This window comes from Fringilla coelebs, assembly GCF_963513975.1.
Source record: "Fringilla coelebs genome assembly, chromosome: Z".
NCBI classification, from domain to species: domain Eukaryota; kingdom Metazoa; phylum Chordata; class Aves; order Passeriformes; family Fringillidae; genus Fringilla; species Fringilla coelebs.
Genome location: NC_140031.1, coordinates 53,700,807 through 53,718,051, shown reverse-complemented (window position 1 = coordinate 53,718,051; position 17,245 = coordinate 53,700,807). Strand labels below are relative to the sequence as shown.

The 17,245-nt window shown below is 39.0% G+C and overlaps 1 protein-coding gene across 1 annotated transcript in view; it reads right to left on the bottom strand.

Moving 5' to 3' along the window:
* The window catches only part of SNCAIP (synuclein alpha interacting protein), an 86,000-nt gene that overhangs the window by 15,748 nt on the left and 53,007 nt on the right, over positions 1-17,245 (bottom strand). The window contains exons 4-8 of the mRNA XM_084225268.1: positions 15,009-15,871; positions 13,182-13,361; positions 11,633-11,746; positions 6,160-6,285; positions 702-871 (exon numbers count right to left, since the gene is read on the bottom strand). Coding sequence (XP_084081394.1) covers positions 702-871; positions 6,160-6,285; positions 11,633-11,746; positions 13,182-13,361; positions 15,009-15,871 — 1,453 coding nt within the window. The remainder of the gene's footprint in view (positions 1-701; positions 872-6,159; positions 6,286-11,632; positions 11,747-13,181; positions 13,362-15,008; positions 15,872-17,245) is intronic.

The window sequence follows — 17,245 nt, the reverse complement described above, 5'->3', positions numbered from 1 at the left end:
TGTACTGTGATAGCTGACATCTTGATCACATATCTGTGCTGGAACAACGTCAGGTCAGTGCTGATGGTTTCTAAGAGTCTTATGAGGATACTGACATGTTAAGCCACAGTAACGGTATCTACAAGTAAAGCAAGCAACTAGAATCACTTGTGTTTCAAAATAATAGGCTCTTTACAGAATATTTAATAAAAACCATACCAAAATATTAAAATCAGTTCATATGAAGAAATATAGAACAGAAAATATTTTCTGCGTAGCCTTTGTACGTTTTGGTGACTTTCCAAGACCAAAAAATATTCCTTGCATTTACTGTCTCTACTATTCCTCCCAACATCAACACCCAGCACTGTAACATATAGATAAAAGCATGCTATATGAGCAGAAATGATGATCTGTAATGATGTGATTGCCAGATATACAAAGGGAAAAGGGACTGGATTTCTTCATACATACCCCTTTCAGCTGCCATTCCCTTCATGTATGTCCACAGCAAACTGCCACAAAAAGAACTTCTGAAAAACTGAGCTGCTAAAGGTGAAGGGACAAATACTCGAGAGCAGGAAAGAGTGGAGAAATAAGGTAGAAATCCAACTTTAAAATGTCATATATAAGAAGAGGAAAATAGAGACTGCTCATAAACTGAAGATGAATTAGGGTACTGTTTTAAGATCAACCCCTCTTGCTAACAATGAAACACTTACTCCTTCAGCTGCTTAGTCAGCTTGACAACCTGAGAGGCCAGTGACATGCATGTCTCCACAACTACTAAGTAGCGGGAACACATGGTGTGCCCATGTCGCTCAGCACTCTGAGAGGGTTTCTCTCCCACGTGGTTTTGCATGGTGACATTTGCTCCATATTCAACCAATGTCTGTAAAAACATAAAAGGGAACAGTGACATCTGTAAGTGTAAATCTCTGCTGTGACTTTTGATCAGCACAAGAATGGCTGGACAAAAAGCACTCCTGAATAAAATCTTGAAATACAGTAGTCTAAGCCTGTAATTTTTGAAATTCAGTCACTGACAAATCTGTTTGCAGCTTGAATTCAAACCACATACCAATAAAATCTACCAGTCAGGTTCAACAGCAACATAGACGTGTGAGCTGCAGTTCAGAAGAGCTATAAAGAGACTATATTGTATATGTTATTCCTTCCTCTCCCCTTCAAGTTCTACTAAATGAATTTGTTTTCTGTTCATTCATTTGTACAGCATAGCATCACTTGTAGAATTCATACAGTGTGTGGGACTACCAAATGAAAACAGAGGACTTTTGTTTGGCCACCTATTGATTCTCTCCTGCACCACAGTAACAAACTTTTGCAGATGCACCTATCTATGCATTACAGATCATTGTGATAACTTTACACATAGCAGACCTAGAAAAGAAGACAAAGGACATCTGTTCTAGATGGCATCTGGGTCCAGAGCAGCAGCAGCATGAACGCATTGCTAGCCAGTTTATAGTGGGTAGTGATGAGCTGTAATAGCTTACCAGGTCTTTTCTTGGGATCTCCACACTGCAAAGAATTGCAACATACCCTTAGAATCTCATTTTAGTAATGTCTTTGCTACAGCATTTGCTTACTCCTTTTTTTTGTTTAACTCTCCATTTCCTACTACAGCAGAATCCCTATGTTTAAAACACTCCATAGGGAAGTCCAGTGTCCTGTCTCCTTACCTAAGCAATGCTTAGATATGAAAGACAGGGCGGACACTTTAGGTCAGATAGGCACAAATTTCTTACTGCACATAAAGAAATGTACAATGACTATACCAACCTAGTTGATTTTTTGGGGGGGGGGGCGAGGTTAGGGCACTGTGGCTTTTTAATGCTGAGAGAATCTTTTGAAGACATACTGAAATATGTGTCAGCTTTTAGACTTCAAGAAAAATAAGATCTTATACTCTTATGTATATCCCTGTGTTACTCACAGTGCCAGTAGAGAACCTTAGCTTGCTGCTGGAGAACCATCCAGGTTGTAAGCATGATGTTTGAGTTTTTCTGCAACTAGAATAAAGAGTGTTCTATGTGCAAAAAAAGTTCTGTCTGGCTGACCTCAAGATATCCAATAACTGAAGCAAGATTTGAGACCAAGTCTTCCCTCTTTATGATCTGTTTGTGATAATCAGGGTTAGGAGCTATTTGCATTGATGGATAGGTAAAATAGGACCTAAATATGCAATGCATTGATATGCACTGATACCAACCACTAGGAAACCTGTGATCCTGTACAGCCATCATTAACTTTAGGCATACACATGCAGAGGAGGAATTGCATGGCTGAGCTCTTAGTTGACTTATCCAAGCAGAGCTAGTAAACCACTGAGGGCTGGAGTGACTTGGCTGACCACAAACAGCAGACACAGAGACCTCAACATCTGCTGAGAGAGAAGTGGAATGAGTGATTTGTCTGATCTGCTAAAACCATAGAGAAAGGAAAGTTACAAGCTCTTGCACTGCATCTCATATCAATAGGTTGGGCTTAATTTATCAAGAAAGAAAAGAAAGGAGAGTTATGACCTTGCAGAAACCAATCATATAGTTTGAAACATGATAGGATCATCATATGGTCATAAACACAGTGAGTAAGCAGGCCAGGGAATCACTGACAGCCTGTGATTCTTCATTTTTTTATGCTGCTGCCTATAGTTCCTCTGTTTCTTTTATCACTTCTTTCTTCTTACCAGATTATTCACAGTACATTATTTTAAATTAGACTTCAAGCTTACTGGGCACAGAGCTTATTTTGTTTCACAGCCCAAAATATCAACTACATGTAAAACTGTGAGGTGTTAGTGAAGTGATACTACTGACATTGTGTACTTTTATCACCACTAGATATTTTCATAACTTATTTCTCATGGCCTCACTTCAATAAACAGCACTTGTTGAATTGCATATTTACCTAAAATAAAATAATCTTTAGAATCCTAAGCCATTATTATATAAATTCTAATCACTGTGTATTAAGATTCATTCTTCACAGGGAAAGCAGAGCTAATCTCTTCTTTGTTTAGTTTTATCCATGAAAACAGCCTGCAGATGTCACCACTCTGTTCAAAGTAATCTATACCCATTTCTCCTTCAATTAGTTAAACAAATGCACTGCACATCTTGATGAGGCACTGTTGAGATAGCAACCCTAAACACACACTCCATAGGAACCCTAAGCACCCCCTCTACCACAACAGTGCCCCCCACTAACAAATCATAAACATTTCTTCTATCCATTTTTTCCAACTGATCATAGCAATTGGCTAAATACAATAGTAAACCCACCAGATTCAGCATGGATGTGATGGTTTGTTTATTTTATTCTCGTATGAGTTTTTACAGGATCCATTCCTCATGTCTTTAAGAAAAAAGACATGTTCCCTCAACAAGAAAATGCAGAGATGGTCATGTCCTCCAAATCTATTCGACTGTCTTCTTTTCAAGTCTATTCACTCAGCTAAACCTGTTCTCCTCTTTATATTACGTGATACTCTCAAACTGGCTTTTACAGTGTTAAGTCTTCTGGGTGACCAAATATATAACTAGACTGTAAAAATAACAATAGTAGTAATAATAGTAGTAATAATATTATTACTACTACTACTACTATTATTATTATTAATATTAATAACAACAACAACAACAATAATAATAGCTTTGCAGCTGTAGATCCAACATAACAGTGTGCACAAATATACTTAGATCTCTGGAAAGGTTAGCTAATGAAAATTAACTCTCCTATTTCTTTTCGGGCTGGACTAACACAAATGTTCTGTATTTGCAGTGGCCTGAAGAGTGATGTGGATTGGTTCATGCATGGTTACAGGAATAGCATGTTTACTGATACATATCTGAGTCCCTGGAGAACTACTGCTCTTTCTTAGATATGTTTTCCTCCCTAACTTGACTTAATAACTTTAATTTTTATTTCTTGCCTTTCTGCCAAGAGATTATTTATTTTTTTATCTGTTCTTCTGCAATGTCTCGTTTATTTATGAAATACCCCTCTGCAATTTCCTGGAATAATTTTATTATTATTTCTTCTCCAAAAAGCTTTTGCTCAAAGTGCCGACAACACAAACACTGAAATGTACTCCTGTGACTCATGGTTCTAGCAAATTTGATGGACAGAGGGTACATCTGCAATTAACACAAAGTTAGCTGCTTCACCTTCAATAATTTACCAGAAGTGCTGATCAACCAAGGAGGTTCCAGTGACTGGAAGTTGCCAAACTTGGCACCCATGTATAAAAAGGGTTTGAAGAAGGAAGGATCCAGGGAAGAACAGGTCTGTCAGCCTGATCTCAGTGCCAGGCAAGTTCATAGAGCAGATCATCTTCACCATCCTCATGTAACAAGTACAGGACAACCAGGGGATCTCACCCATAGCATGGTTTTAAGAAAGGCAGGTTCTGCTTGACCAACCTGATCTCATTCTATGACTAAGTGACCTGCCTAATGGATGAGGAAAAGGTTGTGGATGTGTTGACCCAGATTTTAGTAAAGCCTTTAATATGGTTTCCAGCAGTATTCTCCTGGAGAATCTGGCTGCCTATGGTGTTCGCTGAGTGAAAAACTGGGTGGGTGGCAGACCTCTGAGAGCAGTGGTGAGTGTATTTACCTCCAGATTGTGGCTGGTCAGTGCTGGTGTTACCCAGGGCTCAGGGTTGGGGCCAGTCCTGTTTAATGTAATCAACAACATGGACAAGGGGATCAAGCGCATCATCACTAAATTCACAGATATATCAAGTTCGGCAGGGGTGTCGATCTGCTGGAGGGCAGGAAAGCTCTACAGAGGGATCTACACAGACTAGATCAAAGGACTGAGGCCAACTAGATGAGATTCAACTGCACTTGAAAGCCAAGGACATTGGCTTGTCTCCACAACAGTGTGGTCAGCAGGACCAGGGCAGTGACCATACTCCTGTACTGGGCACCAGTGAGGCCACACCTCAGGCCCTGTGACCAGTTCTGGGCCCCTCACAAGAAGAAATTGAGGTGCTGGAGCAAATCCAGGGAAGGGCAGCAGAGCTGGGAAAAGTCTGGAGCAAAAGCCCTGTGAGGCTGAGGGAGCTGGGATTGTTTAGCCTGGAAAAAAGGACAGCGAAGAGGAACATTGCTCTCTACAATTGCCTGGTAAGAGGCTGTAGACATGTAGGAATTGGCCTCTTCTTGCAGGTAACAAGTTCGTGATATGAGAGGAAGTGACCTCAAGTTGTGCCAGGAGAAGTTTAGAACAGCTATTAGGAAAACAAAATTTCACAGAAAGGGTTGTTAAGCACTGGAACCGACTGACCAGTTGAAGTGGTGGAGTCATTGTTACAGGAAGTGGACAAAAAAACCAGTGTGGATGTGGCATTTGAAGACAGGCTTTAATGGTGAACATGGTGGTGGTGCTAGTTTGGTCAGACTGGATGATTGAGGTCTTTTCCAACCTTAACATTCAATGGTTCTATGACTCTCTGACCAGCCATCCAATTCAACTCCACGACTTTTTTGGTGTATCTGCACTGAACACAGGTATCCAAACTGGTTTATTCTGGCTCTTTTAAGCACTGTAGATGTGTAAGCCTTCTCAGCTGGACAAATTACCATTTTTAGCCCCTCAATAAATAGAACTATATTTTTTTCAGTGGCCAAGATGATTTACTGAAAATTAGTTAGAAATCAGCATCATTCTTATTGTATAGCACAGATTCATTCCAGGATTATAAGTCTGAGAAGGATGGCTTATTCAAGGTGTAAATCATTCAACAAATATATCTTTTATATTTCCCCTGAGTGCAACAGCTACAATAATCGTTTTTCAATGGAAAAAGAAACAGAAGGAAAATATCAGAGAAATGAGAAAAGTATGCATATCTGCACTGGCTGCCCTTTTGTAACACAAAAACATACACACTAGCTGCTTATATATAAACAATATAATCATGCTTTCATCTTGCAATACAAGTTAGCTTAGGCTCACAACAGCATGCTCGAAAATAGAATCAAAACCCAGAGCTTTTCAGTATTTCAGTCTGACTCCTACTAGTTTAAAGTTCTTCCTTCTGATATATTTTAATGTATCAATAATTATTCCCACTTAAGATTTCTAATTTTTTTTTTTTTGTCATTCAAGCTTGAGGTTTAGAGGTTTCTGCTGTAGCTATCACTCTACCTGTATGCATCCTAGATAGCCATGTTGAGCAGCTATGTGAACAGCAGTATTTCCATCCTGGTCAACTTCATCCAGCGAAATCCCTTGTTCTTGCATAAACTGAAGAAGCCACAGAAGGATTTTCTCCTAAGGGCAAAGAAATGTCACAAAAGATAAGAAATAATGAAAAGGAATGCTGGTGCTGTCATTTATTACCAATACTATCCAATAGTTCCTAGTTTTCATCTCTCTTAACTTTGTAGGCTTAGTGCATCGTGGAACTGGTTTGTCTTTTTGGGGGTTCTGGGTTTCTTTTTTCACCCCAAGGAAAAAAGCTGAAATACTTTATTTTATAAAAAGAAATAATAGGAAAAATACGAGTACTGTAACACATTCTGAGAAATTGTACATGAAGATTGTGTGAGCCTCTGGGTTGTTGATGAAACCTGAGGAAGAATGACACCCTATATATCAAACTGAAAATCAGGCTGAGAAATTTGGTCAGACTTCACAAAAGCCTCTCTGGAAAATTAAAATAGGATTATGCTCAGATGACAGAGCTGAGCAGTTAGATTCTTCAAATCTATAATCATTCCCCATCTCTTTGTGGTTGGGCTAAAGAAGAAGCAATACAACTAAAACCAGAAAATATAGCTACCCTAAGAACTCGAGGTATTGACTCATGGACCTGTACGCCCTGCATGCTGGGAAGGATGGGAAGACTTGGACTGTAAAAACTTGTTACTGAAGGTCTGGAAGCTGAAACTGCAGTAGAAACATTTTTTTTTTAATACAATTTTTTTTGTGTGTGTATATAGGTGCAATACACATTTATTAGAGTATTCTTTTCTAACAGTGGAGAGTTACATATGTGCACTAAACTTTTTTGGTTTCTTATTTTCCCCGGGGAGTTTATTTGGAAAAAAATTTCTTCTGTCTAGGAACTTCCGATGCCATTCCAGATTAAATTTCATTTTGCCATGATGAATACAATACATATTGAAAATCTAGAATAAATCTACAGATTGCATATAAAAGTGGGGTCCATGAAAACTGACTACAGTTGCTTTCCCAGTTTTTCTATCTGAAAAGATGAAAAGACTAAATTACTTTCTAGCATAAAACTTTTTTTTTTAAACATGTATTTTTTAATGTCTTGCTTTGATATCTAGCATGTTATACTAACTCAGAACTCCAGTTCAAAGGGGCTTTGGGGATTCTAGTGTTGCTGAGGAAAACGCTGATCCACAGACTTAACCTGCAGCACCTCAGTCGCTTCAGTGATACATAAGCACACAATCACCCAAAATTAGAAATGTGGAAAACTGAAGTAGACCTAAATGAAACAGTACTGAAAGCACATATAGAACTCTGAGCAGTAATTAAGTAGAAAAGAGAAAGAATAAAAATGAAGGAAAAAAATTCTAAAAAGGTTGTATACAAACCTGCATTTTTTGTGTAAAAGTACTACAGAAATTTTAATCACAATGAAAAGGAGAGGATGCTTCTAGAGCTGCTCCAGGATGATTCTGCCCATTCATGAATCTGGGTCTCTGCTTACTGCTTCAGAGAACTACTCTGTCTGATGCTTATCTTCTTCATATCTTCACTTTAGCAGCAATTTTGTTCTTACTACAGGGTGAAGGCATAGGTATTTTGACTTCTCTTTGGCTGAATGATCAACACAGCTGACAGCCAGCATGGAGAGATGACTACAGATCACAGATCCCTTTAAAAATACTTTTGAGCATTTCTCAATATGCCAGTAGTGTGGGCCAGAAAGGAAGAAGGATTATACTACTCCTATGAAATGCCCCTATGTTTTAATAATGAAAAGAAAAATATTTTAGCAAAACTTATCTGCAGAATTGGAAGACAACTATAGCTTTGAAATCATATATTTCTTTGGAATGTCTTGGGAACGAGAATGTTAAGCATGTTCTGTAATTTTATTATCACAATCAGCATGGACCAAATGATGCTTTCTAGTAATTTATGTTATCAACAAGGAAATCAAGAGGCTGGGTGGCCCACTGATTGGCCACTACATGCAGGACTCTCTGTGCACTAAGTGATCACAGGCACAACATAGGTCAACTCAAACAGTTTGTGTTTCAACAAATTTATCCTTGACCAAAAAAAACCCAAGAAAACAAACATTTTTTTCACTTAAAACTAGAGAAAACAAAACCATCATATATCAAAATATGCCGCATTTCACTTTATTAACACTGATGTATGTGCAGGAAAAATATTTTTGGGAATAGATTTATAGTCTTTAATTTATTCAAAAAAAAGGAAAGATAGTAAGAAAATTCATCAGATGAAGACAATGAAAAATAATCACTTTTTTGTGAAGTAATAGAAACTGATAAATACTGATAAATTATTCAGTACATCTTTTACTTTTAAGACCTACAAATGCCTATGCTCTAGCAGTTATTAACACCTCTCTGGCATATTCTAGACCTACAATAATTGAAATCTCTCTCTGAAGAGATTTCAGGAAAATTTGGGAGGGGCTGCTGACTTTGGTCCCATCAGATGATTTTTGGAGAAGAAAGTACAATAACATGGAGCACTTAAATCATTACACGGCCTACAGAAGGAAAGGTTAGCATGCTGAAGAGTACTGACTCTATAGCTAATCCCAGCCCCATCACCTGATATTAATTAAATGAGCTGGCCTTCCCAGTATCTCTTCACAGTAGAGGAGCAGGAGTGAGTTAAAACAACACATTGCCTTTGTAAAAATGACATTAGACAGGAAAGCAAATATCCTGAGGTGTAAAACAAAGGTGTTTTGTTAGGTATTTGCATATCTGAATGTCGTACACTCCCTCCCACTGTGCTCTCCAGAATTGCACTACCATCCAGGTGTGCACAGGATCCCTTCTAGATCCTCAGCCATGCTTTAGGCTGGTTGCTCAAAGTCTCCCTAGATTCCCTGGAGTTCAGAAACCACAAATCCTTGGCATTCCCCACCCTCTGCCTCTTACCTGTGCAGTCCATACTACCACAACATCCCTGATGGAAAGAAGCTCTAAGTCGGGACCAGGACAATGTGCACCCAGGACAGCACCCCCACCTTCCTGTGGCTGGTGAACTGGGTCAGACACAGCAGGCATGCCCTATACTCATGACTTATGCCCAGTGTGAAAAAGCCTGCCAGCCATCATGGTTTCTCTTGCATAATCTCATGCTTAAAGAAAACCTTGCTAGGAGCTAAGCTGAGCAGGCTACAGGTTGACTTAGAGCTTTTGTTCTCCAGTCAGATTAACTTATACAGTCCCCTCTCCCACTGGAAAAATAAAATGTTGCTGACTTGTCCTTGGAGGCAGGCCATGACTGTAGTTTGATGACCTTTAACATAGGAACTTTGCTATGAACTCCCTTCTGCTGCCCATTCTAAATTATAATTCTTGAAGAAAAATATGGTGTGCATGTCTAATGCCTGGAGAAACAATGGATGGACTGACTCTCTTAGAAAAGGATTCAATAACAGGTCTTCCTTGTAAAAATATTACTCTTGTAATTCTGCCAAGACCAGTGTTTATATGGATTATCTCTCATGTAAGTAATGGTAAAATAAATTAAAGCTTCCAGGACAGTGCCAAGTAAGCATTTAAATTTCTCAAAGTTTTTTTCTTTTCTTAACACAGTTGGGTAAGATAGTCTGACACCCCTTCAGCCTTAATATTCCCTCATGTTTGGCGGCTGTTTATGGATTATAAGAAAAAAAGATAATCAGCATCACATATGAACTTTGTTTGGCATTCAGCTAACTAGGAAAATTTGGCAGCAATTTATCTATCACCTTTTCAAATTTCATGTGTGGCTGACTGTAGCTGGTGATTCTTAAGTGGTAGAGCTTCCGTTCTCCTTTGAAAAGAATCTAGATAAAGTGTGCCAGATCTGTTCCTGGCAATAGATAGCATAGCTCACTAAAAAAACCCCAAAACTTTATTGTCTTTAGTTTATATAAATATCTTTAGAGATGAGGACAAAATCAGGTTAATCAAGTGAAGATATGAATTTAAGTTCACATGCAACTTTCTCTTCCAAACTTTTTCTTCCCAGTAGCAAGCACTCTTTTCTCTAATCCAGTTGTGATCTGGCTCACATATTCTCTATCCTCAGTGCTGGGTTTACAACAAACTTGCTAACACCAGCAATCCATATATCCAGCAGGGTCCTATCTCTCACCAGGAACACCTGTATAGTAGGAAAGTGCAGAAAAAAGGAGATCTTTGCACAGCATGAAAACAAGGGCGTCTCTGTGCCTATGGAAACAGCAGGAGAAAAGGTAGATTCTCTGCTCCATAGACATCCAAATCTGCCTCCTCTCCTCCCCTACCCCAACAGTAAATTCATGCTTGGACAGAAGCAGTTAGCAACAGAAATATGCCATAATAATTGGCATTGAATGAGACAACCACACACAGCAAAGAATTATTTTCTTAGTGGTTATATTTTGTTTGCTGTCTCTTAAGCAGAGTAGAAAGCATTAGCACAAAATCAGTGAGGTTTGGTGTCCATGCCAATGTCTGGGGAGTTGGAACTGGATGATCTTTAAGGTACCAACCCAAACCAGACTATGATTCTGTGATTCTGTGATTAATCTAAAATGTCTGTCAAAGGAACTGTGGGAAAAAATGGTCCATCTGCCAAAGAGATTAGAGAAGAATAACTGATCACTATTTCTTTCACAGTAGATCCTGGAGAAGTCCCTTGAAGATGGGTTATTGCAAGACATTGTGGGAAGAGAATGTATTGTAAGTAAGTGGCATATATGTTCCTCCAGATATTAGCAAAGCACTGGACTGCTGTATTTCAGTGTGTCTCATTGTTATATTAACAGACAAGTTAGGTGTGAAACAGGATTGATTTACAATTAGCTCAGCTGGCTGGAGCACGGTACTAATAACAGCAATCTTATGGGATCAAGCCCTATATGGGCCATTTATTTAAGAGTTGGACTAGATAATCCTTGTGGGTCCCTTCCAAATCAAAATATTCTGTGAATCTACAACTTACTTTTCTATGTAGTTTTCAACTAAAGTGGCTAAAGCTAGACAGATGATGTTCAAGTTACACCATACTTCACTGCCAATACAATGAATTCTTAAATTGCAAAATTTTGTTGCTCTTCTGATGTATCCTATAGGTCCTCTGGATGACAGCTAATCTCAGTAGACATTTTTAGGATTTATTGGTTGACCTAATATGTCAGCTAATCTTCTTTTTACCATTATTCAGACCTTGTAAAAAAAAACCTGAACAACAAAAAACAATTAATGAAACAAAAACCCAAACAACTTTAGAGGGGAAAATGCTGAAAAAATTACACAGGTTAAGTTAGGAAAGATTTTGCTATACTTCAACTAATTCAGAACACCTAAATTAAAAGCCACAAAATGACACACACACTTTAATTCGAATTCTTGTACAAGCATCTAAGTAATCTATTTGAAGAAGTAAAAGAAAGTCATACCTGGCCATAGCAACCTGCATAATGAATAAGGCTTGGGTGGTCTTTTGAGCAACTGAGTTCTGCAATAGCTTCTGTTTCGCTCACCATCCACCGAACACACTCCAGCTGACCATTCTAAACAAGCAAAAAAAAAAAGTCTAGATTCCATTCTAAATCTAGCTGTTTCCCTTCTAAACACATCTACTAGAGAGCAAAAAGTTAATGAGAATTATTAGAAATTTCCAGTTTGCTTAAGAATTTAAAGAATAAGCCAATAACACCTTTTGTCTTTTTCTGCAGAAAGGCTGGTTTATTTAACAATTGTTTCCTTTACTTCCAATAATACTTGAGCATTTTTTGTCATTCACAGAAAAGAGTGTGAATATGCTGAAGTTCTTCCTGCAAGTGAGGGTGCCCCAGCACGAGTATTTCTAATGATGACCTACATAACTGGACTTGTCCTGGGTCATTGCAAAGTTCTGTAAGAGCCTTTAAGTCATCTGGCTTAACTAAATCTTGTGACTCTTGATTCTTACTTCCAGAGTGGTTTTCAACACTGATGCAATGATATTTATTTTTCTTGCCCTTCCTTTATACCACTGTAACTCCCATAATGTTGTACTATGTCAGGTGTACACCTCATTTCCACAACACATTATATACCTACCTTGAATAAACAAGAAAGAAAAATTGCAAAGATTTTCTGAGACTTTAAATTGGCAGACTGTAAATATACAGTTTGACACAGGCCAAGATTTCAGAGCGTTTCATTAGTACAACTAGGATCAGTTTAATTTTCTAATCATATGGCTTGGCCCAGAAAAATAAAAAACCCAACCCTGCCACCTGCACTAGGGCCCTAGGTCATTGAAATGATGCCTCAAACATACAAAACTGCAGGTTTGAATCCACCATTCTTCTCAGCTTCCAAACCTTACCCAGGAAGCAAGCAACAATAAACCCCCCCAAAGAAACAGAAACTCTAGTATTATGTTTCACTTTTTCCCTTCTTTGTCCTTAAGGTATTTAGAAGATAAAAGGAATAACATTTAACCATTCACTCTCACTAAGGAACCAGAACTACTATGGTTAAATCATCAACTGCTTTAGACAACTGGGAATTTTTTTGATGCAACTGCTTTAGACAACAGGGAATTTTCACCTCAAGGTGCTTTTATGCTTTGTAAACTTGTCCTCACACTTGTTTTACAAGATTATACCAGTACTTGTAAAAAAACAAGAAACTGTTATTCTCCCTAAAAAAACAAGTGAATCCAAGTTAAGTGAAAGCTGCTTGAAATATAACAAATGGTCTTTAGATTCTGTAGACTGGTTTAAAAATTAATGCATATGCATTGATAACAATGTAAAAATTGTCATTATTATACAGTGGATATTATCTTGTGTAATCCATTTTACTTTGCTTATATAGTACCAGCCAACAGGGTTTTTTCCCCCTCACTTATAAAGCTTGAAAAATAACATCCTGCTGGATGCATTTCTTACTGCCATCACAGGAGGAAACTAAACGACCTTTATGTCACTTTACAGTAGAGAAAGGGCCCCTTACCTTTATTGCCAGGCCAGCTGGAGTTAGCTGCTCAATGTTTCGCTCATTCAAACAGTCTTCACCCATCAAAGAAGTGAGATGCTGCAGGCATTCTGCATGTCCCTTTGATGCTGCTACATGCAACAGATTGTTGTCACATTCATCATGGATCTTATCCAGATTATCTGCCGCTAAATGTGGCTGTTAAAAAAAGCAGTATGTTAGTTACAACTAAGGATGAAAAGATACATTTATCCTCACAGCCCCAGACACAAGCCAAACACAAGGAGGTCTCCCAATAGGCATGTTCTTTTACAAGTCAAAATCCAGAGGTTTTCACTTCACTCTACAGAACCTGGGTACTATTAGCATAAGGACAGAAGTGGGATGTTCAGTAGCTTGATTAATTGTGAAGTTTCTCTCCTTCTCATGCAATTGTCATGCAACAGTGCAAGATCTTAAGTGCCATTAAGTCTTTGCAGTAGTCTAATCAACAAGTTAACTGCAAAAATACCCATATATTAATAATTCCTGTCTATTTTGCGTTTTCTCTCGTTTTTAATTTTTTTTTTGGCATTATATTGATAAGTAATTGAAGAGAAAATATTCATGACTTCTGAAAGACATTCCTGATTAATTTTGCTCATCACAAAAGTGGTGGTAGCTTATGCTAAGCACTATTTAAAACGTAGTTAAAGCACATGATAGAAGAATTTTGTATGATAGCTTGTTTCCATGAAAAAATTTGCGATATTTACTCAAAGTTCATCACCACTATGATGTAATGCATAATTTCTGCCCAATTCTAATTTAAAGACAAAACAATTGGATTGAGAAACTCCAAAAGAAAATCAGAAGATTGAAGACAGAGTCAAGAAGTAGCAATAACAAAGTTCCTAGAGTTATGTAGTCTTGCCAGAGTATTGTTCCGTACGTGTAATTTATGAAGAGGTTTCAACCAGTTTGGAAAAAACACATATTTTCTTACCTATTATGCCCTCTTTTTACCCCCCAATTTCTATTCCAGGATGAATTTAACTTGCTTTTATTTCTTAATGAGTAATCTAATATTCTCTTCTGCCTCTGTCTAGTTTTGAATATCTTCCTTTGTCCCTGTTTCTATGTTAATGGCAGGCCTTTGTGCTTGAGCTAGACTGCTAAACAGAGAAGCCAAACAAAAATCTAATAAAAACAGTTTTTATACATACACTGTGCCTTCACCAGCTGTTGCATGTGGAGATCACATGCCCTGCATCATTGTGCTAACTTGCAGCCAGTTACTTTGGAAACCATCATTGACAGTGCCTGATCACAGTGCTTGAATTTACTAAAAAACCTTCATATGGGTCAGAGGCCAACAAAGCTTTACAGAAAGCTCCTCCCTGAGAATGCTGCTGCAACAAGACAGCATAAACACTCCTGAATAATAATCAGAATACAACAGAAGCCTCTCTGTTCCCATCATCAACCTCTACATAACAACAATGCTAAACTAGCAATAATTGAGCACAGTGACCCACAAATGTGAAAGGCAAAACTCAGTTAGGATTTCAATTTGATATTTAAGTGATCCTATTAGTTAAAATGTCCGTCTTCTTTATCATTTCAGTGTACTGCATAAAACAGCAATCTTGGCCATGCATACATAAACCTAGTATCTTGGTTTTGCTATATATTTAATTTAAATATCAATACTTTCCATTTGGGAGCCCACAGGCTTAATTTCTAAGGAGCCTACAAGATAAAAAGGGCGGTGGTTCAAAATACAAACATCAGCTTAACTAGCCTCATAAACCGCATCACAGATCACTTTTATTCTATGTTTTTTACGAAAAAGATGATACTTACCAGTAAAGATATTTGGCCTTCCTTTACAATGTTTAAGATGCTCTTAATTTTTTTCAGCTCTTCGCTCCTCTCTTCTGGGCCCCCTGCACTGCTCCAGTTCATACTCAGCTCCTCTAGCTGCTTGCTTTCTGCCACTGCTGTCTGCAGGTGGAAAGTCCTCCGGTGGCAGTTCGGCATAGTCTTTTCAGCTTTGTGAGCAAGAGGATCAGCAAGTGTCCTGCTGAAGAAGCCCTTGCCTTGGGCTTCAGATTCATGGGCTGAGCTACACTTAACTAAAGGCTGGGAAAGCTCTAATTCTTCTGCTGAATGCTTGTGCTGATCCAGGACAATGGGCTGCGTTTTTCTCAGCTGAGCGCCTTTCACAGGAGACAGCACACAGAACTGCGTCCCGCCAGCAGGCGAGCTCTCTGTGCTCCCTGCAGGACAGGTCTTGACACTTAGACCGTTCACAGTTGAACACACACTTAAAAGTTTTTTCTCAGGAGCTACCTTTGTAAAAGAAACAGGCTGCTGACTTGATTTAATATAAGGCACGTCCAAAATTTCATCCATGTCCAGGTCATAGTGCTCCAGCTCCCCAAGCAGAACAGCAGGGTCTGTACTTTTGCTTTTAAGGCTCTCTCCTTCTCCTGGACTCTGGTCATCATTTGGAGGTGCAGATTGAGAATCACTGCCTTTCTGGTATTCTCCCTTCTGGTTCTTCTGATCATCACTTTCATTGTTCTCAGAGCTTTCTGGCTGGTGCTTTAATGGAGAAACCCTCTTCACTGGTCTGAATTTATTGCACACATCTGCAATTCCTGTTGGTTTCTGTGCATTTCCAAGAAGAGTTGAGACCCCACAGTTCCAGCTGCTGCTGGAAACTAGAGAAATAAAGGAATTTGATTTAGCAGTGAGTGCTACCTGACATGTGACATGATAGCATGCTTTTAAGATACACCTGGCCAAACACCGGAAACAAGAATTGTGTGATAACATGCCAGATTCATATCTAAACAGATTTAATGGCATCTCTATCAAAACTGAAGAAATTTACACTCCTAAAAGAAACTTTCTTCAATGATGCATAGTGTAATAATTACAAATAATTACTTCTAATCAAGTTCTAAGCAAGAACTCAAGTTGCCCGTGAGCCAACCACGTGTGCTTGTGCCCAAGAAGGCCAATGGCATTCTGGCATGCATCAGGAAAGGTGTTGCCAGCACTGATCTAGAGGTGTTCCTCACCCTAACTTGGCCCAGATGAGGCCACATCTGGAGGGCTGTGTCCTCAGTTCTGAAGTTCTGAGCTCCTCAGTACAAGAGAGACACGGAGCTCCTGGACTGGGTCCAAGCTGTTACTAGGAAGGGACAGGACCATCTCTCTTATCAGGAAAGGCTGAGGGAGCTGTGCCTGCTCAGTCAGCCTTGAGAAGAGACAACTGGGGCAGGACCTCATCAATGTCTATGAGTATCTGAAGGGAAGGCCTCATGAGGAGGGACCAGGCTCTGCTCAGTGGTGCCCAGCAATAGTGAGAGAGGCAATGGGCAGACACTGATGCACAGGAAGTGCCACCCAAACACAAGGAAGAACTCCTTTACTGTGCGGGTGACTGAGTACTGGAACAGGTAACCCAGAGAGGTTCTGGAATCTCCTTCACTGTAGATATTCAAGAATAGTCTGGACACAATCCTATGCCATGTGCTCTGGGATGGCCCTGTTTGAGCAGGGAGATTGGACCACATAACCTGCTGTGGTCCCTTCCAACCTGACCCATTCCATGAGTTACAGCCTAGTGGCATTTACAGGGGTCCTGTCCAACTATGTCAGTTTGTACTCTGCTCTGCATTGAGAGGCACCATAAGAGTAGGGTGATTTTCTGAGAGGGCAACAAAAGAGTTAGCCAAAGCTTTTTAGTGGATTTGTTTTAGCATCAATAACAACAACTCAGTTTTTAAGGTCTGTTTCCTCTGGAAGATGTATTTTTTTTTCTACAAGAACAAGAAATTCATGAACATCAGCTGAGAGGTGGGACTGTTCAGCTTGGGGAAGGAAAGGGTCAGGAGGAATCTCAGCATTAAGAAGCGGTAACAAGGCTCTTCTCCATGACAGGACAAGAGGAAACTAGCACCAAGTGAAATAGAAGAAATTCTATCTAAATTAACAAGAAAATATTTTTTAAATTGTGTGACTGGTCAAACACTGGCATAGTTGCTCAGAGACTTTTTGAAATTGCCATCATTAGAGGTAGAATTCAA